This window comes from Strigops habroptila, chromosome 1 (assembly GCF_004027225.2).
Source record: "Strigops habroptila isolate Jane chromosome 1, bStrHab1.2.pri, whole genome shotgun sequence".
In the NCBI taxonomy this organism is placed as follows: Eukaryota; Metazoa; Chordata; class Aves; order Psittaciformes; family Psittacidae; genus Strigops; species Strigops habroptila.
The window spans coordinates 84,251,445-84,278,934 of NC_044277.2; the positions used below are offsets into that span (position 1 = coordinate 84,251,445).

A 27,490-nucleotide genomic window follows, 5' to 3' on the forward strand; every position below is an offset into this window, starting at 1 on the left:
GAACAAACAGATGGACTCTGGCATGCCCAAACGGAGTCAATGTGATGACGGGAAGAAGTATCCCTGAGCACTTATTCATCAAGTTGGAGACGCCTACGTAGAATAGAGGATGCAGATGTGAGTAGAGAATGGCACAAAAACAGTGGCCTAGTCAAAAAGCTACCGGCAGAAGGGCATGTGTGTGCATATGTCTATGTAGAGGTGGGGGAGGGAGAGGAAGAATAGTAATTGGGTCACAGCAACCAAAAGACAAATAACAGGACACACTTATCTAATACCTGGGCTGCCATTACACAAATGCCAGGACAGAGGATGAATGAACAATTAATAGTTTTTACACAGCTAATTATGATGACAGAGGATTTGTGGAATAAAATCTCTAGATTAAAATACTATCAATAAAAAGCTAAAGAAAAATTGAAGGGGAAGGCACTGGCATTAGGCCACAAGAGCTGCAACAAAACCTACCTGTTCAAGAATAAAGGGAACAACATTCTGATAAGAATTACGTATCTGTTGGAAAAGCAGCACATTAGGAAACAAACAGTCCGCCATGTTCTTGCAACAGTTTACGTAAGTTACAGGAATGGCTTTAAGTCAACCATGATTACTAGGATGGATCTGGTTAAGACCAAAAACATGTATGGAAGCCAATCGTGAAACAAGCTTGTAATTCTGGAGGAAGGAAAGAGTAAACAGCACAATAAAGATGTTCCTGCATATTTCAGCAAATTCAGAACTATTAGAAAGCTTCCTGTCAAGATAATCCTCAGAAGTAACATGAAAAAAGTTTAGAATATTCTTATTAGGAAGAAGACTAAATAAACACAAAACGTAGATCAAAATGCCTGACCAGGGAACATCCAGCAGCTTCTTTGCTTCAGTTGACAGAAAGAGAAAACTGATCAGACACCCCAACAGACATGAGCATGAACAACAGCTGATTCAAGAGTATCTCCCTCAGATACATGTTGTGCTCCACTAATTAAAACAAAAGCATATTTGAAGACCAGCAGATAATTCAAAACCAAATCGAACAAAAACCTTGAAGGAGATTTACACGTTTTGGTTGTGCTAGAGAATGACAAAACAAAGCTGACAGGTAAATCAGTGAAGAAACAAGACTCTAGAATTTGAGGTCAGCCAGGCAACATGGGGAAAAATATACCAAGTTCATTTACTGAGCTTTCGTAGCCCTGTGAGTGTATGTATTGAGATATGTACCACAAGTGCCAGGAAATCCAAAAAGTTTAATGTCAGTGTGAAGACACCATCTGTGAAGAACACAAGCAGCACACGTACAACCGATTTAATTGACCAACTAGTTTACCCACAGGAAGGAAAATGGCATTTTTTCTTATTGCAGTCAGAGTAAGCAGTAACATCAGAAGTTAGGAAAAAAATGTGTGAGCTAACTAGCCAAAGGTGAGTCATACCTGAGACCATATGAAAAATGTACAACTAATTTATCCAGTATTTAAAGAGGGTTTGATTATGTAAAGCAAATATAACCTTTCATAAATTATTTAGAGTATTTCAATTAAGCCTGAAAACTAAGAAGTGATTTTGCAGTCCTCACGCCCCATTAGGCTATATCATCTGTACTGGGATAACTTAGCTAGGAAGCTCTGCGATATATGTTAATTATTTCCATCTTAAAAAGACAGCAAACCATAAATTTGTCCTTGTAGCTGCAATTCTAAGCAGCAATGTTTATTTGGAATATATTTCTAAAAACAACTTGAAACATCAAACATTAGTGCTTCTGTTACAGATGTCATCCCACAACTGAGCAAGCAGCAAGATGTAAGTTTAAAACATACAGTATACTTGTCTACTTGTCTTCTACATGAAAGATAGGAGATTACACAATTCAGCTTATGGAAACTCATAGGACAAATCAGCCTACCACAAACGCAAAAAAATGTTCCTGAGAATTTTAGGATTGCAATAAGGACTCTCATTTTAAAAAAGGTGAAGAGACAAGTACTTCAGAGAGTAGCTTCAAACCTCTGAGTGAAAGCCCTGACAGTAAATGGCTCATACACTTGTGAATATTTCTAAAGTATTCACAAGAGGCAACTATGAAAAAGCAATCCTATTGCAAAATGAGGATTAAGTTTACTCACCATAGTTGCCTGCACCTACACTGGAATTCCTGCCCCTTTGCCCCCAGAAAGGTCCGTAAAAAGATTTGTAGTCCACTGATTCACATTTACACATTCCAACATAAGACAAAGGTAAAGCTGTGTGTAATTGAATGATTTTGGAAAGAATGTTTCATCATGTTAGTAAATAAAAGCTCAGCACCTTGCAGATCAAAGAATTTTTAACTAAATATTTTGTTTAGCTGTTAAACACAGAAACCAAAGCTTTAAAAAAACCCCACCCAAGCAGAAAATACTTGAACATAACATTGAAGAAATACTCAAAGAACATAGCTGGTGGTGTACTCTAACATTTTACTTAAATGACATACAGCAAATTTCACCCATCCTATGATTTATAAAGTACACAAAATATGTACATAAAGGAAACCAAACCCCATCAAAAGATGATCAATATATGTGTGTATGTACCTATAATATACACACACAAAATGTGCAAATTTCTTTTAATGCAAGTTAAACCAAGCCTATGCAAGATAGAGTTGTACAATGATCATGGAACAGAGTATCCTAGGTATCCTAAGGATGTTTTGTATCTACAGCCAGTGCAAACTTACAAGGCACAAACTCAATGCTGACACTGTAGTGTTGTAAGTCACATTCAGGCACATCTCAATTTGTATTTCTTCAGAAAGAGACCAGTGGAAATGCTCCTACTGTACTAAACTGCCAGCCTTCTCTCCAAGTTTAAGCACTAAATTGATGTAACATATGCAACAGTTATCAGTAGAGTTCTGGGTTAATTTATCACCGGAAAGTCTGTGGCTAAAACATCTGTTATACTCTCCTCAGATGTGAAAGCATGCTATTTCCCAGAATAGCTCCCATACATTCTCCAAAGACTACCTACACCTTGCCAGCCTTGACATGTGGAATCTTACAGGATATTACTAATGCTTTTTTCTAACTTCAGCCAAACTCCTGCAGAAAGTAAATCCAGATTTAGAAACAACAACAGCAACAAACAAAACAAAACAAGAACAGCCAGCAAAACACCTTCTCAGATACTTGCATTTAACAAACTTTTGCTAAATTGCATACTGACAGTGTGTATCAGCTAGTAAAGAGTTAAAAACAAAACCTTCCTGTTTAAGGCAAAATTCTGACACAGCATAGCAGAAAAAGCCAAATACCAATTCCATCAGTATTTAAACAAAGTACTGGCCCATGCAGTCTTACCCTCACAGTGTTTTATTCCTTAATAGCAAACCCACACTTGCCATATGCTTGATTAGCAAATTTTGTTGCATCTTTCTAAATGAGATGAGAGCAATTAATACGGAGACTGATTGACTGATACCGAAAAAACCCAAATATGTTCTCTTCCACCCTCAAAAAAGGGGTTTTTGAGCCTACTGGGAGTTTAAAACTCACTTATACCCAGGTCTAATATAATACCTAAAATTGAACTAATGATTTTAAAATTTTCTAGTATTTAATAGACGTTACCACATCACTTTGCTGTCTCACCCTAAAACTGTATTTTCATATTATTTTTCAATAGAAGACATTTAATAGACATCTGAGGAAAACAATACAATACAAAAGCTTAAGGGTCTTTGCAAAGGTATCTTCTATTCCTTCTGCAAAGTCAGAAAGGAGTGATTTTATTGGCATTTATTTGAAGTGCCATCAGTAAAGACACAAGAATAATTAAGAAAAGGAAAAAAAAGTTCTAATGCTCCACATGTATCTTTGGTTTAGCCTTCCTGACCAAAGTCTTCTGTAAACTTCTTTAACTTCTCCAGGTCCTGTTCATTAACTGTTGGTTTTGTGCTAGCTAGCGACCTGAGCATATCGGCCTGTTAAAAAACAAACAAACAAGAAAACAAGTGTTTTCAGAAACAAGTACAGTACCACTGCTAACAATCTGGTTGCTAAGACAAATATGCGTTAAAAAGCCTATTAAACCAAGATGGCCATAGGAGTTCCTATTTACTCAAAGCCTAAACACTCCTGCACAGAGGCAGCATTTTAACCCTGTGACGACAGACACCATCATTTAGTTTTCTAATAATGAAACCACAATCTCAGGTTTAAGTTTATGCCACTCATCCATTTTTGTCAGTTACTATTTTCAACCCATCTTTAACTACAGGGGTTTAAAAGTGGAAAATAATCAGATGTTCCCATGTGCTCTTTACAGTCCAAGCATATAGAATATCATTTTGTGATTCATTTCTAGCAAAGTTTTACTGTTCATGACCAGTAATTTGTGTCTCTTCAACTAAGTCAATTTCCTAGATAGATCCTAGAAAAATGGAGTTCAGAAAAATCACAGATCTATAAAGTTGAAAGCAGCAGTTAGAACACCCTATGAACTATGAAAAGACACAAGAAAACTAATCAAGTCCTCGCCAAAGGCAACTGAAAAAAAGTAATGCCTAACACCTCATAGTACTATAAAATTATGGGTAAAAGCAAAAGTTAGTATCATGACTAGAGATACCCTGCTTAGAAAGAATTAAAGCCTGATCTTTTTAAGGACACTCAAAACAAATGCCTGTGCAATTACAGAGCATCAATCGGAGTCCAGGTACCATTAGGAGCACACAAGGAATTATGTTGTATTCCAGGAAAGACTGATTAAAGAAATCCACGTAGACCACGCAGGCAGAAGTTCCAGGGCAGGCCTGCACCTGCATACTTCCTTTTGTGCTTCATCAGTATGCGAATATGCACAGAAAATGATTTTCTGAAATATAGTGACAGTTATATTTACAAAGTAGTGCCTACTGCTTTAGAGGTTTGTGATCGCCATGAAATACACCGATTTCTTTCATTCGTCACAGGACTGTCTGCACACAAGAAATGGCAGCAGCACAGATCTGTTTATGAAGTCCTTCCCTCAAATGTAATACTTAAATTCAGAAGCTTCTTTTTTTCCTCTTAGGGAAAAATACAGAATAAGTGTCCAGCAATTGTTTTTTTTTAAGCAGTGAGCTACAATTTCAATTTGTCTAAAAATGACATATTTCATTCTCTAGACCAAAGCAAGTATTTTAAGGTGCACAAAGAAAACACCTAAAAGAGCTGTATCACCTGTGATGAAATTTAACCAGAACTACTGTTACATCCACAATCTTTTTATATTTTATTGTTTATGCTTGCATTTATTTCGTGGGCAATATTCACCTGCAGCACATCACCTCCCAGTTTACAGTGAATATAATTTTGCATTTCTCAGTATCGATATTAATGCTAGAGTGATGAGAAGGAAGCATGTCTTGGGGCTAGGTTCCCAAATGTTTTAAATGAAAAAACACTGGCGGTTGGAACTAGATGATCTTAAGGTCCTTTCCAACCATAACCATTCTATGATTTCATGAATAAAAGACAAGTGAGAGGATAGTGGAAGAGCCAGGTGCTGTCTATGGATGAAAAGACAGCAGCTGCATGCCAGCAGACAAGAACAATAAAAAAGAAATGCTTATCAGGGATAGAGAGCTGGCTTTTCCACAGGCATGTCCTACTGTAGCACTGTATGTTGGAATTCAGATGTTATCTGGTATGCCCAGCATCTGTGACAACAAACAACTCCAACTGCCTCGCATAACCATTTGAAAAAGGCTTTAAAGTCTTTTCAGAGTTCTGCAAAGCAAGAAAAAAATGGTACAAAAGAATACCTACCATGGAAACTTGAGGCTCCAGTAATTTATCACCAGGAACCTCCATCCATGTCATTTCTATGGCTCCAGGGTCACCTGGGGAGCAAGGGGTGAACAAATCTACCATTGTATTTGGATTAGACACTGATGGTCCTTTTACCTAAAAATAAGAAAATACTCAGTTTATAGGAGTTAAAATTTTAAAGACAAAAACCAGAAGCTGAACAGCATCTTTAGAGCAAACATATTCCTTAATTTTATGCAGATACCCCACCCACTGGGAAGACCTACGCTGTGAAAAAGAAATGGTATGAATGTCCTGGCATCATTCACTTTGATAATGTGCAGCTGCAGCCAGATACTTAAATTCACATCAGGTCAAATCCCAGAAGCAGCTTCCTCCTAAGGTTAAGGATTTCTGTGGAAAACTAACATGCCAGGAAATCTAGTTGGACAAGACCACCCTTCTGAGTCCCCAGTCACTTTGGGAGTTCATTCATTGCTGGTTAACAGCTTTCTGCTCAATAATTACCCTCGAGTGTCCCTCAAGTGAGGAAGCCAGAGACAGCTCGTCAGTCTTTGACATACTGCACTACAAAGCTCTGAGCACTTCTGACACCACCTCAGCAGCACTACAGAGAGAACAGCACCATCTAGTGGGAGAACAGAATCCATCCCTTTCCCCCGCCCCAGATCTGGGGGAAGGGTCTATCTGGGGGAAAGGTCTGATGTGCAGCTTCAAAAAAGCAGCACCAGGAATCTGTTACCTTTCTGCAACACGTTATCTGGGACCTACAGTTTTATCTTCCTTCACGAAGCATCACACATCCACAGGAACTCAAACATATGCAAGGACTAAAGGATACCACACTTGCTGGCTATTTTTAATAGCAGAGAACTGGATTTGCTATTCCAAACCGCATTTAGAGCACAGTGCTGGAAAGCACATACTGTAATATTCAAAATGCACTCTGACAAACCTCTATTATCATGTAGAGCAAGGAATGGTTTACAATGAATTAGTAATAATTGAGGAAAGCACTGTTTAACTGGGGTGAGTTGTCCATTATGATGCAAATAATTAATAAATCTAAGATTCTGCTTCTGAAAATAGGAAATTGCATGAAATTGAAGTACTAACCACACACTTAGCTTATGCCAGAACACTCAAAGTACTGTAGTTGTGTGCTTTTTTCCTTCCTTTTTGGGGGCAAAAGGAGGCAAGAATTCCTTTTGGGTTGCTACACAAACTGTGATCATAGAATCAGAGAATAGTTAGGGTTGGAAAGGACCTTAAGATCATCTAGTTCCAACACCCCCCTGCCATGGGCAGGGACACTAAACCATGTTGCCCAAGGTTCTGTCCAACCTGGCCTTGAACACTGCCAGGGATGGAGCATTTACAACTTCCTTGGGCAACCAATTCCAGTGCTTCACCACCCTCACTGTAAAGAACTTCTTCCTGGTATCTAATCTAAACTTCCCCTGTTGAAGTTTAACTGAGGTTATTTCATTGCTCCATGGTAATCCGAGATGTGCCTCAGATTCTTCAAAATTTGAACAAAATGCTAAAAGGTAATAGCCATTTCAGCCTGAAATGTCATTGTCACTTAGAGTCAACAGTGGGTAAATGCTTCAGGCATCAAGCTGAAGAGAAGGAAGCATCTAGAAAATCCTTGAGACATCAAAACAGCTGCTTATTTTTAAATAAATACAGTTTAAATCAGTGTTACTGCCGAGCTGCCCCCAGAATAAACTTATCAAGTGTTTCAAAATACTTATTCCATTTTTAAACTGGGAAAAGCTCCTCAAGAGCCCTAAAAAAATTTGTTTGCTTAGTTCTCATGCATCTTTAATACTGTAACAAGTAACAATGAATCAATGTTTTTACCAGAACTTTACAAGCACCTTAATTTGTCAGTTTGAAAAATATGCCAAGCAAGCAGAATGTGCACAATTATAATCCATCTGTTCCCACGCGGATGAGGAATACATTTATTTTAAACATGCTAGAAAAACATGAACCACCATGTAACTTGATCCAGAAAAAAAGCACCTCTAACATTCCTATTTACGTCAAACTTCAAACTGAATACTTTTAACACTACCTAGAGACATGAAGAGTCGTGAATACCCAGAAACTAGCTCCAGCAGATATATGGCAGGACTGGGGGAGGTAGGGGGAGAGGAAAACAGAGGAGGAATACCCAAGTTCTCCCCTGGTCGATAAAAAGGACATTTGTAAGCATGCAGTATTACCCAAAACCAAATTCGGTTTACTTGCAAGGAATTTTCAAATTAAGGTAGTTCTGAGATGAAATAACTAAAAATAAATAAATACATAAATAAATAAAATAAATTTGATTCCTACTTACTATTTTAAAGTGAGTAGCTGATTGCACTTTTCTGACAGGCTGCATCAGTGCATCGCGTACAATGATGCTTATATCTGCGCCAGAGTAGCCCTCAGTTTTTTCTCCAAGCTTTCGATAATCTGCTTCTGTTAGGACATTTGGAGTCGACCCAAGGTGAAGTTTGAACATTGCAGCCCTGGCATGGTCTTCAGGTAAAGGAATATAAATACGCTTCTCAAACCTGGTTTAAAAAGAAAACCCAAAATGTTCCACAGATGCTAGCTCATGCAGGTGCACGGTGGAAAGAAGCTTATGCAAATAAATGTAGTTTGTTCCTAACAGTATTAGAAAGAAGTAGTTTCAGTATTATAAACTTTAATAAACCCCCACACCTAAGGCCAATATTCAACAACGTGTTCTCATAAATAAATCCGTAACTAGCATAAGGTAACATCCAGAGCAGAGCAACTACTTCCTTTCCGTGACAAAGATCTCTTCAGACTGAAGTTTTTCCAGATTCTCTCCAGTAGAGTTTGTATTTTAAAAGAAAAAATTGAGGGGGAAAAGTCTTCAAGTGTTGAAGTACATTTGAGCAGTTTTCACACTCAAAGAACTGTCTGATAGCAAGCTGACACAACCACTTTCACCATCTCCTATTAAAGAAAAGCTCATAGTTGGAAGCAAATTTGAAGTCATATTCTCAATACAGTTGTCAGTAGGAAATGTTGATAACTGCAGTTCTGCCTTTAAAACAGCTTTTGTTCTCGCTGTGGGGATTACCTCCTACCAACAAAATAAGAGTGACTCCAAATTCTGTAGAATACAATTAACTTGATATACATGACAAAATAGGTGAAATCCATGAAAAATTAATTTGATTATTGCCATTGTTGCACAAGCTCCTTTAAGTCTTATGGACAAGAGCTAGAGAGCTACTTTTTCGAACTGCAGGGAATCATAGAATGGTTTGGGTTGGAAGGGACCTTAAAGAACATCTGCTTCCAACCCCCTGCCACAGGCAGGGACACCTTTCACAAGACCAGGTTGCTCAAAGCCCCTTCCAACCTGGTCTTGAACACTGCAGGGATGGGGCTTCTCTGAGCAACCTGTTCTAGTGCCTCACCACCCTCGTCATAAAAGATTTCTTCCTTAAGTCCAATATAAACCTATGCTCTTTCAGTTTAAAACTGTTGCCCCTTCTCCTGTCACTACAGGCCTTGGTATTAAAAAACAAAAAAACAAAAACCACCAAACCAAACCAAACAAACAAAAAAACCCACAAACAGCAAAAAAAAAACCCCAAACAAAACCAAACCAACAAACCAACCCCCAAACATCTCTCCATCTTTCTTAAAAGCCCCCTTTATATATAGAAAGGCTGCTCTGCTGTCTTTTTGGAGTCTTGTCTTCTCCAGGCTGAACAAAGCCCAACTCTCTTAGCCCTTCTTCACAGGAGAGGTGTTTCACAGCCCTTTCTGGTTATCTTCATGGCCCACTATCTGTCTGTCTTGTACTGTAGACCCCAGAGCTGGAATTTCAAGAATGACTTGAAATTTTAAGCAACACATTCACCTCTAAATCTGTCTCACACAAAACTATAGTCATACAGGTTGGAAGCAACCTCTGGGTGTCACCTGGTTCAACCTCTAATCAAAGTATGATCAACTTGAATAAAGTGTGTGTATATATATATATATATATATATATATATATATATATATAAAGTCAGTGACAGTCACAAAAAAAAGGTAGTTATTTCTTTAGCCTACAAAAATGACCATTATCCAAGGTGTGTCCTCATCACAACATTGTTGTATTTGTCACATAGCTGTAACTTTTCCCCTGCTGCTCTGCAGCTCAAAGAAAGATCCAGCTAGTCAAATACAGGTATGGAAGCTCTACAGAACAGCAGTTAAAACATGCACTGAAAGATCACAAATTATGCCTGATCAGCAGAAAACCATGGTGTTTCTGTGTAACATAAAGCTACATTTCCGTGAAAGAACTCAAGCTGCACAACAGTTTAACAGCTGGAAAGGAAAGCTTTACTCCCTCTTGAGCTTCTGAGGTGTGTTTTTTGTAACTTGTCCCCCAAGCCCACCAGAAAACCAGCCAACAAGGAAATAGAATAGTTTTCTGCTTGCTCAAGCACAATCATCTAAACAAAAAAATCAAATAAACTATAGGGCCAATATAAGAGTGAACAACCTACCTCTTTAAAGGGGCAAGAGGCTATTAGTTTGGCTCAGTCCACCTCATGGAATTGAGTTGTTGAATATTAGCCATGTCTGCAAACATGAGCTGGATTACTACCTCAAGCAGTCTCAGACTGAACCCTCACAAAAGTTTCAAATTTCATACCATAAAATAATGCCATCATACCTTCTCCTGATAGCAGAATCCAAAACCCAAGGTATGTTTGTTGCTCCCAAGACCAAGATTCCTTCATTGTCAATACCAACTCCTATATCAGGACAGAAACCATTTTACAATTTAGGTAACAAACAGACTTTTAAAATGTCATGAAAATTTAACAGGGTGCAACTGCAGATGTTTTTCATGTTTTCATGCAAGCTACCCTTAAAATACGTATCTTAATTCCTCTGACTGATTGTGAAAACCAAGTAAACTTACCTTGCATCTGGACTAGAAATTCTGTTTTTATCCGTCTGGCAGCCTCACTTTCATTTTCACTTCTTGACCCGCAGAGGGAATCTATCTCGTCAATGAAGATAATAGAAGGTTTGTTTTCTCTGGCAAGCTGGAACAAGTTTTTCACTAATCTTAAAAAAGGAAACAGCTTCAGTTATCTTAATGATTACACCAGTGAAAACACATAACTTGAGATTATGACACAGTCACTTCCTTTAGAGAAAGCCAAAAAAAAAAAGTATTAACATAAAGCTACTCGAACATATAATATTCTTCCAGCTCCAAGTCTCAGCATTTTACTGACTGAACAGCCCAGCATAAAGGGAGGTGAAACATTTTAGGGTACTCCAGACATGGTTTTGCAAGAAAAAGCCCTTTTTCAGTTTACATTTCTACAAGACAGCCTGGACTATACAAAACCACCACTCCAGGCAGACTGAAAAGAACATGGCTTTCTCTTATTTAACATTGGGGGTTGGAACTAGATGATCTTAAGGTCCTTTCCAACCCTAACTATTCTATGATAGTAACCTAATCTTATTAACGTATCTTACTAAGTTAAAAAGGAAAATAAATTAAGAACATGCTGCGAAATCCTTCACATTACCAACACGAAATGTCAGGTAATAGTCTCAAATGAAGTTAAACAGAAAAAAAATGCCCAGCTGGATTCAAGTTCTGTATTCCTTTTGCAATAGGAGAAAAGCCACTTAAGGTTTCCAGCTTTGGGGGAAAATCCCCAGTTCAAACACTTCATCTAACGGCCTTTCTTCCTCATTCTATCAACTTTAATGTTGCTCAGTTGTCCGCACTTCAAACCACCAAAGCATGGTTTTGACAAGTATTCTTATCATCACATGAAAGTCCTTTTTTACAACAATGCCAGAGTTTTTTCCTAATTCAGTAAGTATTCACTGGAAGCCTAGACTTCTAGACCACAGCCAACATGTCACTTCAGGCTTTCTGGTAGTCTTAACGTAACACATAGTAATAAACGAAGAGTTAACATGGGAAACCATGAAATTTTCCTTCATGGCTGCTCCTCTTTTCCAACCTATTTTTGCAAGTCTTTTAGATTCCAGATACTTTTTGAAACCAGGATAAAGAAAAAACTCCTCCATATGGACAAAAAGATGCCACGTGTTAACAGCACAGCTGCTGGGACAGATGAGTGGGGAGATGCCAAGAGGTAGAGTACTCCAACACTCCAGACTGATGTAGCCTGCATCAGAGCCAAGTACAGGAGAATGAGCTCCACAGTGCTCCTGAAACCCTTCTGAGCTAGTTTCAAAAACTATCTAGAGCACTGAAGAGAGGTCCAGCTGCAGCAGTACAAAACACAGCGCATGATGATATCTTTCCATGGCACTTCAACATGAAACATAGAAACACCTGAAGTTTGTTTTTAAAGACATCACCCTTCCCTCAAACTCAATTTCTTCACAGTAACTTATCTAGCTTTATGTTAATTTCTTCTTGCCAGTGATTTCCTGGACCTCTGGCAACTCCGACTTACTTTTCACTTTCACCTAACCACTTTGATACAAGGTCAGAGGATGATACTGAGAAGAAGGTAGAGTTGTTTGCTTCTGTCGCCACAGCTTTTGCTAAGTAAGACTTTCCTGTTCCTGGTGGTCCAAACAGGAGAATCCCTCTCCAAGGTGTTCTTTTTCCTGCAAGAGAGAAACCATCAGCCTTCAAAATACTGTAGAAAGACTGAATCTATTTTTCTAAAGTCCCTCTAATTTACTAAAGAGGTTTTCCACATCTACCCCTGAAACTTCTGTCAGATGGATCACAATCTCTTTGTTAAGAACTCAGCTTGAGTCTATGATACATTGGTACACCACTCTTCTCAGACCCCAGTGCTAGTCCTGACTGGCCAATAGCAAATAAATGCTGTAATTCTGACCTGTAAATAGGTGTGGAAATTTAATGGGTAAGATCACTGCCTCTTTAAGTGCTTCTTTGGCACCTTCGAGGCCAGCAACATCACTCCATTTGACATTTGGTTTCTCCATAACAATTGCTCCTATAAGAAAAGATTGTATAAATTAGAGATGCACATACCTTTTTACAACTTCAGTAAATTCGATTTTGGAAAAAAATAAAAAATACAGAAATCTATGCCCATGTCCATACTGAATAAAAACAAGGCACTTCAAAGTAGATATAAACACTGAATATTGTTAGTCAAATAGATGTTATTTCTACATAAATCTATCACATTTTTTTACCACAATAAACCATGGATAACCAAAGTACTCAAGAGTTAGTAGAGGTCCTGCAATGGTTAAAACTAGTCTGTAACTGACCAGCAAATGTGCATTTAATAGTTACAGAGGAGTACCTTCTCTAATAGGTACCCAGGCACCACCTCCTCACTGAACCACCAATGTACTTCCAAAAAAAATGAAATTTAGTTTTAACTAGGAGAAGCAGTGTCACTGCACTAGCCCAAGATATATAAGACTCTCCAGGAGATGAAGTAACTTGTTGGGTGTCTCCAGATGTGCAAACAACTGGGTCACGTAATGGTAAAAAGCTTCAAGAGCTAGGTCTGAAAGCATCAGAAAGGTTATATGGAGCCTGCTTAGCTGCAGAGTATCGTAGTCTAGCCATGTTCTCTCAAAGTTTATCATCAAGTCTCATCTTGCTCAATCAACAAGTTCAGTTTGACTTCAGCCAACTGAACTCTAATTTAGCCTTCTCTTTAGACTTAACATTGTTTAGCCTGACATACTAAAAATGATTTTGTCTTGAATACTTTTAGATGGGACAAGGCAGCAATATTAAATACAGGAAAGTTCTGCAGCTATTGTGGGAAGCAAAATAGAAATGAGTAATCTGAAGGCTGCCCAGAGCTTGTATTATCCGAATAACAGACTCCTGTGTTAAGATTCAAGGTACCAAGGATCTCACACCTCAGACTTTCAAGCAATCACATGTATAAGCAAGAAAATTGTCATTTTATAGGAGATATCAAAAAAGTGGTGGATGCAAGAAATTGTTTCTGGAAGTAAGAAATGGTCAGATTCATGTGGGAAGAAACAAAGCCTTTATAGTGAGAGACAGCATAAGAGTCCAATGCTCACCATTTTACTGTCATTTTAAAGTGTAGGAAACTGTCCCATATAACTATGCATAGGATTAAGTAAACATGCAGAGAAGTAGAAAAAGCATGGTGCAGTTTCCAAATATGATACAATAGCTCCTGAAATTATACAGGCAGAGTGTTCTAGTAAATGCATTTGATTTTTGTTATACTGAAAAATAGGATGGAGAACAATGAATTTTCTTCATATCCATAAGCACTTTCTGGCAGGGAAGTTCTTCAGCATTAAAGGGTAATAAATACCAAATAAAGCATCTTTTTTATTGTGTACAAAACTACTGGTCACTGCTATACATTGAACTCAAATGCTGCATACAGTCAGTGATACAGAAACGCCAAACAATCATATTATTCAACTGGGAGAACATCATCACTGCATATGAGAAAATGCTGCCCATTACTATAAATGGGCAAGAATCCATGTTCTCAACTCCTAAACTTGAGCATAAGCTTTTGTGAAAATGGTCCTGCTTATACTGTTTGTATGTCTGTTACCTTAGCCTCTAGGCAATACTCTAATGCACTTAAGAGTGAAAAATACTGATGCAGTTTAGCCAACAGCTACATGGAATTTTGCAACTTCTCCCATTGGAAAATGCTATCCTGATAAACAGTTCAATTTTAATATGAAATACAGGGTACAGGAGATGCATTTCAACATAGTCACTGTATGATTTCATGGCATGCAAACCCATACTTCCAGTAATATTATGCTTTTGTATGTGAAAAGTACATACTAGTTGAGCCACTTGCAGACAGCAAGTTAATCCATAACATTTAGGTGACAAAAATATAGGCATTTGCTTGACTGAAGTCACCCCTATTTGAAGAAAAGGATGCTGCAAAATTACCTTGAAGTTGATTCTGTAGCTTCTTTTTTTCAGGATCCTCTGACTCCCCTTCCCCATCACTGTCATTCCTGATTTGAAACAAGAAAAAATGTTGAAATACAATAAAAGAGACTGCTGTGTTTGGATAAAAATCAGAATGCAAATTGCAGGAAAATCACCCAGCTAAGGAATGAAAGAAACCTTGAGAAGCCTTCAGATCTCTACAAGTTTACATCACTGTACTACCGCTTTTCTACGCCACGTTCTCTCTAATTCACCCTCCTCACCATTTCAACTTCCTCTTATTGGTCTGAGCCCTCTTCACACACTTCTACATGCTTTGAGCCAGCCTTTAGAAAACAAAAGCCCTGTAGCAGTCTCACGTTGCTTGTTAAAATGGTTTTTTTCAGACATTCGCTCTCGTCCCCTATCTGGAATTGCAACAGGACTTGGTCAGTTCCATCTAGTACTATGTACACCCGTGTCTTGTCAGAGCAAAGGAAACTGAAAGTTAAAGAAGGATAAAAGGAGACTAGATAGTGAACAATTAGAGTGGAGGTCATGAAATACATGTAGCCTCTGTGATGTTACCAGCTCCTTCTATTATAAACCAGCAGAACACAGTACAGCTCAAAAAATAAAACTGATGAGACAAGTAGACAATGAAGGAGACCAAAAATCAGGTGAAGTTTCAAAGAGACAACTGAGCAACTCTAGCTGTTCAGGACTGCTAAAAAGGGCAGTCTGCTAGCAGGCATCATCCTGAACCCTTTCTCTCCCCTATCCTCTTAAAGGAAGTAGCAAATGGAAAAGAGGCTCTGCTTTTTCAGGTGGCTCGCTTGTTCAGCTCTGATATGCAAAATGAAAACCAAATCTAACACAAGGAAAGCAGCAGAGAGACTGGGCAGCAGCAAGGCATTAGGGTGATTCAGCCCATCTTCTAGAACTTCACCCTACAGAGAGCTTTGCACCTCTTACCAAGTGTGAGACACATCAAACTGAGGCCCAGTAATCATCAGTCTGAATTTCTTTTCCAGTAAGTATTTAAATGTAGAAAAATTTAAGGGTCATCAGACTCTTTGCCTTTAAATCTAATAATCAGGTGTTAGTCTGAAACAACTTTCATTCTTCACTGAATTTCCTATGCAAATGATCACACATTTTAGTAAACAAGCAGAGAAATGCCTGTGATTCTAATTCACGTTATTTTTCTTTTATCAGCCCGCTGTATTTCAGCATTAGCAGTCATCTGAAGCGTTTCAAAAACACTAATTAAAGTTATCTTTGAAGAGTTGAATTTTAGAATAAGCTGAGTTCAGGAAGTATTTTGCTTTACCTTCTCCAAAAACATACCCTTTTCCATCAGTAGGACCAGACTCTTTAACTGGTTTTGGTGCAGCTTTTTCTCTCTTTTTCAGATATTCTTTCAGCTTTTCTGCTCTGTCCAAGTATTCTGTACATTTCACTCTAATGCTCTGTTTTGCTTTATCACCCTGTGCTTCATCTAAGAGTTTAAAGAGAAACAATGCCTTGTTAACAGCAAAAGACAAGTGTATCAATCAGAAAACAAGACTGAATCTCTATCTTCTTTATATCTTCTCAATATGCTTCTCTCAGGGCTCACCGCATAACTGAGCACCTCAACTACTTCTTTGTCCACTATATCATAGAAAGAAATGATAGGAAGTCATCACCTACCAGAAAATAAATATACACCTGAACATTGCTTTGGCTTAAAATTTGACTGTAATAATTAAGGATAATGGCACTGGAAGCTTTACTGTCAACCTTTAAAGCTATACATTGTATTAACTCCTTTTTTAAAATATCTCATTAAGAAGCTGCTTGTATTAAGCAATTTTTATTTAGAATCATACTTTATTTTTCCATAGCCTGCTAAATTTAAAAGATGTTCACGTCAAAGAAAAAAATTACATAAAATATCTGAAAGAGTTAAATTCAACAGCCACACTGGTTTTAGTCATTATTACAGTATTTCAAATTGGCAGTCAAAATTTAACAAGTTTATGTGTTAAGTTTCAAAAAATACATCAGTATTTTAAAAGCACAGCAAGTGATATTCTGATAAAAGTCTGTAAGATATAAATGGATAGGAACTGATAAACACAAATTATCGTAAGTGATTATAAAGCAAATAGAATAATGGAATAATGGTGTGGAGTTTTCTTCCAAATCATGGAGATCTGCAAGTGTGCTTACGTCAGGAGAGCTACCCTAGCCCAGTTAGATTAGGGCTGTACCTACATTAAGAAAGCTTACTCTTTGCATACAAACACTGGACATGACACAAAAGGTACAGAGAAGCATGAAAAGGCATAAAATAATGAGAATATGGAAACTGGAGAAAAATTACAACATACAAATCCATCTCATACATTTTGCTGGCCAGGATGAACGGCAGACTATAACATTAAGAAAAATGCCAGCAGATAGGTTGTAGAAAAGCAACCAGCATGAATTAGGGAACAAAAAACCGCTCTGTGGATACAAAGACTTCTTGTGTAACACGTGGTTTTCAGCACAACAGAAATTCAGGGATCCCTGTACTTATTGTCACATTTCCTTGTGCAGTGGCCAGCCTGACACACTGCTATAAAAGTCTAGAGGCGACACAGCAACTCCCTGCCTCCCTGTCTAAAGCAAAACACAAGTGAAAATAATCTGGTTTCTTACAAGAGTGAAGCAAGCACACAACATGGTAAAGGCAAAAGCTGCAAAATATACGACCTCAGTCAAACTACAATTACCAACTGATGATGATAGTAAAAATTTAAATAATAATGTCGACATACGAGATTACCCTGTGCAATTTGAATACTAAACTTCACTTAATCATCTAATACATTACACTTACATTTAATAACATGGAGAAAATACTGCACAGCATGTTGGTACAAGAGGAGGGCTTCCTCATAGTTTCCTGCTTTATCTTCTTGCGCTGCCTTGGTAGCAAGGTCTATTGCTTTCTGTAATACAAGCAAGTAATTAAGTGCTATGCGAGAACACACTGCATGATCAAAGAGACATTTTAAGCTGTTGCTCTGACTGGTTTTCAACAGCCAGCTTTTCTGCTCTTCAACATTTACCCTAAAAATCTTGAATGCAAATGACCGCAAGTCTTACATGTGCTTTGTATGTGGCACAATATTTCTATCCATTTATGAACACTGAATAACAAACTGCTGAAATTTACTAGCACCCAAAAAAGTGTAAGTGAGAAGAACTGTGTACGAAGTTGGAACTACTACTGGTTTGTTTATGCAATTTACCTTACCAATCTCTTGCATTTATTACGTAAAGATTTGGAAATCCATTCTAAGAGGGTTTTTTAATCACAGACTCAGACACTCTGAACTATGACTGATGACATCAGTAAACTCTGTCAACAGAGTCAATACAGGAAGTACATGATTACAATGCTCTATCGCACTTCCAGCCCTATACTGGGAGACATCTTCAAAGATGTTTGTTTGGCTTCTCTAGAAGGACTTAGGTTCTTGATATCCAAGTGAGAAATACTAATTAACACTACAGTGGGAGGGGAGAAAAAAACCCCACCAGACAGAGGATGTCCCCAAATCACAAGCATCAAGAAAAGTTCTAGAAGTTATGAATGGATTTTTAATTTTATTTGTTGGGCTAGTTTCAAATAAAACTGTGATCTAATCCATCCAGTGTATTGCATACACTGACCTGTGGATTTGTTGGTATCACCGTTACTCCTTTGCTCTTAAGTGCTTATTACCTTTTATTACAGTTTCCTCCTTGGAATGCCTATACCACTTCAGGACAATTAAAACTGTCAGTTTGAACAACTAGCTCACGTAAGTTTAAAACAGGCAGTTGTTTAGCCAGAGTTAACCAACACGAACTAAATTTTCTATAGCCCCAAAAGTATTTTTCCACATTGGGTCAATTTATTTTCCTAAGCATTGTTAGTATGCTCACTAGATTATGGCAATGTCCGGGAGCAAGGTGGAGAACTTCAACTGCAGCAAGGAGTTTTCATTAGACATTCCAGTACAGATACTCTTGCAACTATCGGGACACTCAGATGTGTTTCAGGCAAAACACAGCTAGCAAACAATGGCCATGAAAGAAGAAATAGCAAAATCTCTCATTCTATTGTTCTGTGTGGTGTCTTGGAGGCAAAGATCATCTCAAGAGATCTACCTGAAATCAAAGAGCAAGTTATTTAAAAACAATGATCCAATAAAGCAGACTATACAGCTCTGTTGCGGCAAGTGCTGGAACACTGTAAGCATCTGTTTCCTTGGAACAGAACTTCAGTCTTCCCTTTTTGGGGAAGCCATGAGCCAATAAGCAGCTTAACATATACACAACTAATACAGTTTGACAGAGTAGTAAGCGGCACTCCCTCTGGCAATCCCCTCCTTGCTGTTCATGCTGTGCTGGCTCCATTAGGCCCCTCTATGCATCACTCAAATCAGCAAAAGAGCAGAATTTATTCTAAAAAAAGAAGTTACTTTCTTAAAGTTCTTAAGACTTAGACTACCACAGAACAGCCCAGTGATTCCTGGATACAGTACAACAAAGTGATGGATGAAACACTAAATCCAAAGACTAAATGGCAAATACCACCTGCTAAAAAGGAAGTGTGAGAAAAGAGAGCATGTTGCAGCTCTGCTCCTCTGAAATAGAAGAGCCTACACGATGCAAGGATTGTTTTTGGTATACTCTGCTTTTGTAAATACCAAAGACTATTACTTGGGTATTAGATTCTCAGTTCTAGTACTTGATTACATCACCTGGCATCTTAGCCTGCTACTGGGAAGATCAACACTGCTATCGAACAGGAAATAATTTATTAGAAAGTTGTATGAACCACAGCATAGATGTCCAGCTCTAACTAGCCATGAGGCACAAACTCTATTTATCGGGCTGTGGTTTGATAGCTTGATGAACATCATCCTCAGAAAGAACATCATCTTACACAGGTTTCATCCTCCTGTTTATTCCAAACTTTGCAGCACCTCCCCTAGACTTGCCGGTGTAAGTACTACATGGTAATGAGCTTATGGAAATGATCATGGTTCAAAACAGCTGAAGAGACAATGACTATTTCTAACACAGGTCATTTCTGTCTTGCCAACCAGCCACAGCACAAATTATACAGCCTCAACCGAGGGCTGACACAAACAGTAAACAGAGCAGGCAAAGACTTCCTGCAGTCGGTAGCCTTAGCAGAAGCCTAAGCCAAACCATGCACCTAGCCCTCAAAAGGCAACCAACCGCGTTTCCCAGGTGGACACCAAGTCCCGCCGCCCCAGCGGGGCCCATCACCCGCTGCCAGCAGAGCCCGGTGCCCACCAGAGGACCGACCCGCGGCCTCCGAGACTTGCGAGCCCCACGCCGAGCCCCCTCGACACCTCCCGCGGCTGCCGGCCCCGGCAGCGGACCTCCCTCTCCCCCCGCCCCGCCCGCAGGCCCGGCCCAGAGCTACCCCCAGCGGCCCCAGCAGCGCCGCCCCTCCTGGGTGCGCCCGGGGCAGGCGCGTCGCTCTACCTGCAGGTTGGAGCTCGCCATAGCGGGGCAGCGGAGGGTCACTAGAGAAGAGAGCGCAGGCCCCCGGCCGCCGGTGGCGGAGCTCCCGTCCGCCCGCAGCGCCGAAACCGCGGCCTCCTCCACCGGGCACTTCCGCACCCCGACACCCACCGACAGACCCACTTCCGCTTCCGGCCAGCGCCCCGCGCACCTCCCCCGGCGTCATGACGTGTGGGCCGCGCCGCGCCGCGCCGCGCCTCCAGGTAGCGCCGCCCGGGCGCGGCGGGCGATGTACACATGCGTGTCCCTTGGGCGGTGTCTACGTTGTTTGCGTAAAGCGTTAAAAGGCAGTTGCTTGTCGGGGCTTAGGATTAGTTCTACTTCAGTTTGGGGAGGTTTCTGTCCTCTCTGCCATGCTCCTCCCGCAGTTTGGTGCCGTCAGCGATGCTGCCTTTCGCACAGCCCAAGTGCTGAATGCTTTTTTTGGCAGAACCAGCTCTTAATGGGCACGGTCATGAGCAATCGGGTGTTGCTCACCCGTGGGTTAGTAATAAAACTCAGGCAAGGTGCGATGCCCACAGGGGATGAAGGAGGAAGTGATGCAGAACATGTAGCAAATGATAAACCGGTTTTGTGAAGCTAACTTGCTGTGTGGCTGTATGAACCTCTCCTAAATAAGTGCCATATCCTTCCCTGCGCTGCTGTCATTCCTTTAGGGCAAAAAAGGAGTATCTGGGAAACTTCACCAGATTAATAAACCCCATTCTTCCAACTACCTCCAAGTAACTATAGTGCAAGTTTGACTTGGTATCATGGAATCAACTAGGTTGGAAAAGACCTTTAAGATCATCAAGTCCAACCGTTACCGCAGGACTGCCAACTCTACCACTAAGCCATGTCACTGAGGGCCTCATCTGCATGTTTTTCAAGCACGGGAACAGTGATTCCACCGCTTCTCTGGGCAGACTGTTCCAATACCTGATCACCCTTTCAGTGAAGAAATTGTTCCTAATATCCAGTCTAACCATGTATGGCGCAGCTTGAGGCCATTATCTCTTGTCGTCTCACTTATTACTTGGGAAAAGAGACCAGACACGTCTTCGTCCTCCTTTCAGGTTGTTGTAGAGACCTAGAGTTAGAGGTAGTTGGTAGGTTAGAGATCTACCTGTAGAGGTAGTTGTAGATTAGTAAGTACACTTACTAATTTTGGTGTCACTTCTTGATTTTGTTTTCTAATACAATAGTTCAGTGAACCTTTTTGATACTGTTGGTAGGCTGCCTGTTCTGGACACAGTATAAAAGGCACATCCACAGTCACCCCTATACCTGGGAAGGTTGTAGCAGTCTTTTTCTCAAGTCATCTGGTTGGCAGATTATATCGGTAAGTGTCCTCATATACCCACATACTGGAGGATGGTTTGGTTGATTTTTAGGCATGGTCACAAACAGCTGTTCGGCTCGGCTCGATTGCAAATGTGAGAAGATGTGATGTAACAAAGATCAAGTCACATAATCGGGCTTTGGGACGTGAGATGATAAAGAGAAATGGTTCAGAAAGTAGGGTTTATTGCATTTGTCACAAAAGACAACGGAAATTGGCCAAGTGATGGGAGAGCTGATGATGTCTGAAGGAAACTTACAGATGCATTGGCAGCAGGATACACGCAGAGCATCCATGGTGTGAAGCGCTCAAGAAACTTGGTGGCTTAAATCACATATAACTGCTTCTTTCTTATTTTTATTACATCTTCAGAGCATCCTTTTTACCCTTTTACTGTTGATTATGCCATCTTGGAGCCTTTGGTCTAGTTTTAACCTCCTTTTTTTAAAAAAACCACACTACTTCCTTGGGGATTAAATTTCCCTTCTATCTTTACCTTCTCATTCTGATTAGTGTAATAGCGTGTTCTGAGATGTGTTCCTGTCACTAATATTTCTGGCTGTGTCATCTGTACCTGTGATTTTCAAATCTGGAATGTTATATTTAGCTTTTAGGTCTAAAACAGTAAGTATGTCACAGGCATATAAGTAGTAAATGCCACCCCAATAGCACTGAACTGGCTTCTGAAACTCCACAAAAACAACTGGTTTCTGCAAGTGTGAATGAAATTTAAAAGAAAACAAATAAACAGAGAAGGAACCTATATATACAGATAACAGGCTAAATCTTGCACTCCTTGCTCTAGTCTTACTCATACAGTATTACTACTATAATTGCACTTCGCAGCTAGTTTTGCCTGAGGAAAGACTGGCTGAAAGCTGAGTAATGACATCAAAATTAATTCCTGAGAAGCTAATGAAGTGTCACATCAAGGGTATTACTTCAATTTGAGGAACAACTACAGTCACATTATCTAATACTTCCTAGTGCAGAAGTTCCCGTGTTACCCTATTCTAAGAATCCATATCATAATGATTGTGTACAACAAAGTGTAATGAAAATAAAATGTATTAAAGATGTTAATATAGGTACCTGCTGGCCTCAGCTAAGCCCATCTCCTAATTCCTTGGGGTGCTGTTACTCACATTGCTGTGAGTTTGGGTGGATGGCACAGGCATGCATGATCTACCATGTTAAGGCTGAGTAAGCTGCCGTGGAGAACACTTCCTGCTGCCATCTCTTGGTATGGAAGGAAGGGGTCCACACTATACTCTGTGTGAACACCTTGGGCCAAGGATAGATGGATATGTCAATAAAACAAGTCATGTCTACAGCACAGCCAGGCCTCATATCTGCAATTTTCCTCCACTATGGCAGCTGAGAGGTAGCTAGACATGACTAATGTTATTATCAGAGTGAGACTTCAATATTATATATATACTAACTATAACTAGATGACACGAGAGGTGTGCAGTTAAGGGAAATGACTGTCTTAGAGAACTTAACTGCAAATAGGCAAGGTGGAGAAGAAAAGTAGGAAAGTATAACCTCTGTTTTTCTGTATTTTTCTACCTGGTGAAATTATGCAGAAAGATCAATCTGACTTAGGTAACAAAGGCTGTCAGTAACAAAGCTAGCAAGTAAAATTCAGGTTCTCCAATTCCCGTTACGTTACCTTGAGCTAGTTTGGTGTAGACACAGTCAGCTCATGCACCCAAGACTGGACCTCCAATGGACGTGCGATGAAGCTGTGCTGAGCAGACTGTCAGTCTGGCTGTGTGGCCTGCAAGCTTCTCCCTCTGCACGGGGAAACATGAGGGGCTAAAAAGCAGGAGCACTGCTGTTCCAAGAGATCCAAGCCACCAGTTGTCCTTGGGAATGTGTCCGCCTCTAACGTAGTGCCTTTGGGAGTACTGCTGCTACAGTATTCCTGGGTGGATGGCTGCCATCCATAACCACTTTTAATAGCACTGAAACCATGCCAGCATGGTGGAAGAGAGCTGTGTCCTAATACCCCTTATTTTTAATGCACTCAGGGCTTGGGGCTCAGAGAGTGTGTTGTATAGCTATGGTGCCCAGGAGGAAAAGAGTTGAAGCTGTACTCAGGACCAGAAAGACTGAAACAAAAATAAAGCCATGTTACATCTATGGCACTTGAGGCAAGGGTGAGCTTCGGTGGAAGACCTGAAGGACTGCTTTTTTGAGGAGTAAGTGGTCCTTAGACTCTGTATCCCAACCCATAGCTTGAGGCGTCAGTGCAAGCATGTCCACCATGGGTCACAGATCCTTTTCTCAGAGCCCTTGGTCTTTGCTCCCATTGTCCCAGCCAGGAGCAGGGCAGCTGGAGGCACTGGGGCAGCCCCAGCCCTGGGCATCTGGCAACTCCCTGCGGATGAGCTGGGCTGGGATGTGGGCCCATGGGTGGGGGTCAGGGTAAGCCCCCATGAGGGGAAGTGGTGTCAGACAGCCTTATCATGGCTGGGCAGGGCTGTGGCGTCACAGGTTGTTGAGAAGAATCTGATTTAAATGAAGTTTGGAGAATCAATCACTTCTGAAAAACTGGCATTCAAAAATTAACATTTCCTCTTCCACCTCCTACTTTTACAGTCTGGCTTGAGAGAACATGAAGCCTGCTGGTAGACCTTGGTCTTGCTCATTCATTTCACTGGAAGACATTAAAAATCTGTGGTGGATGGTGGCAATATATTTCCTGGCATAGTACAGTAGTGAGTCTGGCTTGCCTCCCTGGAAAAGAAAATTTCAATTTGTACCTTCTGAGCTCAACTCTTTAGATTACTTAGTTATGTTTATCTTCACTCTACTTCTGGGTTAGGTTTAAAACTTGGAAACTCAAAAATATGTAAATGCTTAAAGATGCACAATGATTTTTATTCAGGTGTATGGATGTATGAAATGTGTAATCTTCTGGACTAAGTTACTTTATTCTAGGCAACAGAATGACTCCAGATGTGTATGCCTGTACTTCCTAGTGAGATTAATCCAGCACATCAGAAAAACAGCCTGAGAAAATGGTTGCAGTTATAACTGAGGGCTCATTTTAAAACTGTTCACTTGCTCTTTCGACAAAGCATAGAAATAAGAATGTAGTTTATTTTCTTAAATTGTGAAATGCACAGTCCACTACTTTTTGACTACTACTTTGGGGTTTTGAACAACATTTAGCATAGTGAATTTCAGGACTTTTTTCTGCTGTTACATGAGAAATTGTCAGGAACAAAAATTAAATCTGAAACAATATTTTTCTTAGCTTTGCCTGTGTTATCTTCAAGGGTCATATTTTCCCTAAACAGCATAAGTCTGGTGATTTCTGAGGCTTTCCTCATCATAAACTCGCCAGACAGGAACACTCATATTGGCATTCTGTATACAGGCCAAGGACAAACATTTCACCTAGGTCTTCTCTGCGTAGCATTTTGTATGTTAGGTCTTGCTAAGTCATTGAGATTAAATGAGTTAAATGGAGTAAAATCTCTTCGATGATGACTTCATGCACTCTTGAGCAGATGTGGCTTCAGGCCTGTATTGTTTGACTCCTGTTCATTTAAGATACCCAATTTTGCCAGCTGGAACTGGCAACTCTTCCACCCACATATGAGTTCAGGGAGGGATTTTGTGCTATGCATTGTGGAGTTTGGTGTAGCTGCATTTTTCTTTGAAAGGTTTCCACATTTCAGTGACAGCATTTAACAGGCTTACAGCCGTACTCACTTCAGAGATTTTATTGTTAAAAACATTAAAAAACGTTCCCCAGCCAGTGTTTCTTTGGGTTTAGAAAGATTCAGGTTTGGACTGTGAACTTTGGATTACTTCACGTTGCCTTCATTTAATATTTTGATGACCTGTAGAATCTCTGGAACAGCTCCTAAGGATATTGTAGATGCTCTCATCATCTGGGGTCTTTTTTTAATCACTGCCATATTTTTTAAAAATATATGCTATAATCCAAAGAGAAATCATGGGTCTCATAAAATCGATAGATCAGGTTGTACAGCCCATATTATGTAAGGGTTCAAGCCAGCTGCTTGTCACAGCTTGTGTCTCACTGTCTTAAAAAGACACAAATCTGTGAGTTGACTCAATTTTTCTTTCTGGGAATTTGCTCTCCTGTGCAACAGAAAGCCTGTAGTGTTTACTGTTGCCAGAGTACCAGAAATCTCAATTGTTAGGCAGTGAGGAGCAGAAAAGCAGTTCTGCTCAAGTAGGTACTTTTAAAAGTGTTGCCAGACTCCTCTACACAGATGACAGGGGAATAATTTTTGCAGTTCCAGTATACAGCAGAATAACTGAACTTAGCTGTTGCAAAGCAGAGTGTCACACTGGATGAATACATTTTAAAACTGATGCGCTACTTCTGATGCTTCCAGCAGACTTCATTCTCATGCTAAATTCAAAGTGGTTTTCGCCTGTGTGACTGTAGAGAGCAGTGTTTGCAATATTACTGAATGACATGTAGTCTGGATGAATAAGGAAATAAAGGGTAAAAGAGACCTGTTCTGGGAGTAGACCATACTGCAGCTCCTTCAAATAATTTTTCTTCTTAATGGTGGTTTGTCTTGTAGTTTTCTTCAAAATAGTGTTTTAAGAAGTAAGGGTCTAAACATCCCCTCTGCTTCAGAACTGGTCTCACAGTTCTTTAATTCACAGGAGGGTAGGAAGAACTTGGGCCATCCAAGGTGTCTTCCAACCAGTGTGTTCCCCCTTTCCACAGTATTGGAGATGCAATGGTGGTGTACTGGGGGATGAGCATCACAATGATAAGGCACTTGCTATTGCACCTCTCGCTTATGCAGTGTCAGAGGAGCACAAGAAGTCCCACAACCACCAACGGCCAGCAGCTCTACTAGGAGTAGCAGGCTGTGTAGCTACTGCAGTCTAGTCTGCGCTACATTTCTGGGCTAGCATTTCCCTCCTGGATCCCTCTATTAATTCCTAAGCCTTTTAATTAGGTTTTGTATGGAAAGAAGCAGAAACTGGATAGAGAAGTCATTTAACTTTCTCTTCATCCAAGCCACTCTTAGCAGAAGAATTTTCATCTTAAGCAGGAAGTTCTTTGAACTAGGCTATTACTCTGTCATGAGCTGTCTGTAATCCTTCCACATGCACACCACCTTCTCCACACCTTTCAATACGATTCTCACTAACAACAAGTCTGTTGTCCTATTTTGCCCAAAACCTGCTGAAGTCAATATCCACCTTCACAGTGGGCTTTGAATCCTGACCTTAAATAGACAGATGGATAGGTATTTGCATTACCACAAGTTTCTATAGACGTAATTACATCTTTACGTCCTACTCCTATTTTATAAATGTTAATGTTATTGTGCTCATAAGTTTGTTAGCTTGCTGGGATATGCATGCAGTATCCTCTGAAGTTTCCCTGTAGAGCTTAATGGGACCATTAGATCTCAGAATGACTGAAGAAAGCTACTTCTCCATAGGTTACCTATTGTCTGGGTAAATGTAACTAGGAAAGTGAAAAGAAAAAATTCTATTATCAAGTCTTAACACTTTAGTTTGTAAAATATAGAATAATTTTTTATGTTTTATAACTTTTTTATATTTTTCCCATTATAGGCTTATATAGTATTCTTTTCTATGTGTTTTGTGATGCCAATCTAGTAGTCCTGCGTTGCTGGTGATATGAGCTGAATTAACTGCTCAGCAGGGGAAGAGTTCCCTTGCTTTCATGGGCACTAATCAGTTTACATTAGCTGGGGTTTTAGGCCATTATTTCTAAATTTTACATCTGGAAGTCAAGATAGTTTGCAGGTATAACTTCTATAGTTTCCTGATCATACAGAAAACAGGGTGTGTTCCTTCAAGTAGTGCATAAGA

At 39.8% G+C, this 27,490-nt stretch overlaps 1 protein-coding gene across 1 annotated transcript; it reads right to left on the reverse strand.

Moving 5' to 3' along the window:
- Window positions 1–1,678: 1,678 nt before the first annotated feature.
- VPS4B (vacuolar protein sorting 4 homolog B) lies at window positions 1,679–20,464 on the reverse strand. The gene is made up of 11 exons (XM_030478938.1): window positions 20,275–20,464; window positions 17,603–17,714; window positions 16,081–16,231; window positions 14,749–14,816; window positions 12,695–12,814; window positions 12,299–12,455; window positions 10,765–10,913; window positions 10,513–10,594; window positions 8,152–8,371; window positions 5,799–5,936; window positions 1,679–3,970 (listed from the first exon to the last, which is right to left on the reverse strand). Exons 1-11 carry the CDS (start codon window positions 20,293–20,295, stop codon window positions 3,869–3,871), a joined length of 1,320 nt encoding a protein of 439 aa, XP_030334798.1. The 5' UTR covers window positions 20,296–20,464; the 3' UTR covers window positions 1,679–3,868.
- Window positions 20,465–27,490: the final 7,026 nt, after the last annotated feature.

What these genes read in the sequence shown, in the direction of transcription:
- VPS4B (XM_030478938.1), bottom strand. Translation starts at nt 20,295, where the DNA reads ATGGCGAGCTCCAACCTGCAG. An exon ending in TGGCGAGCTCCAACCTGCAG is followed by an intron (nt 17,715 to 20,274) that starts GTAGAGCGACGC and finishes CTTGTATTACAG; the next exon opens with AAAGCAATAGACCTTGCTAC. An exon ending in ATTTCCACACCTATTTACAG is followed by an intron (nt 12,456 to 12,694) that starts GTCAGAATTACA and finishes TCTCTCTTGCAG; the next exon opens with GAAAAAGAACACCTTGGAGA.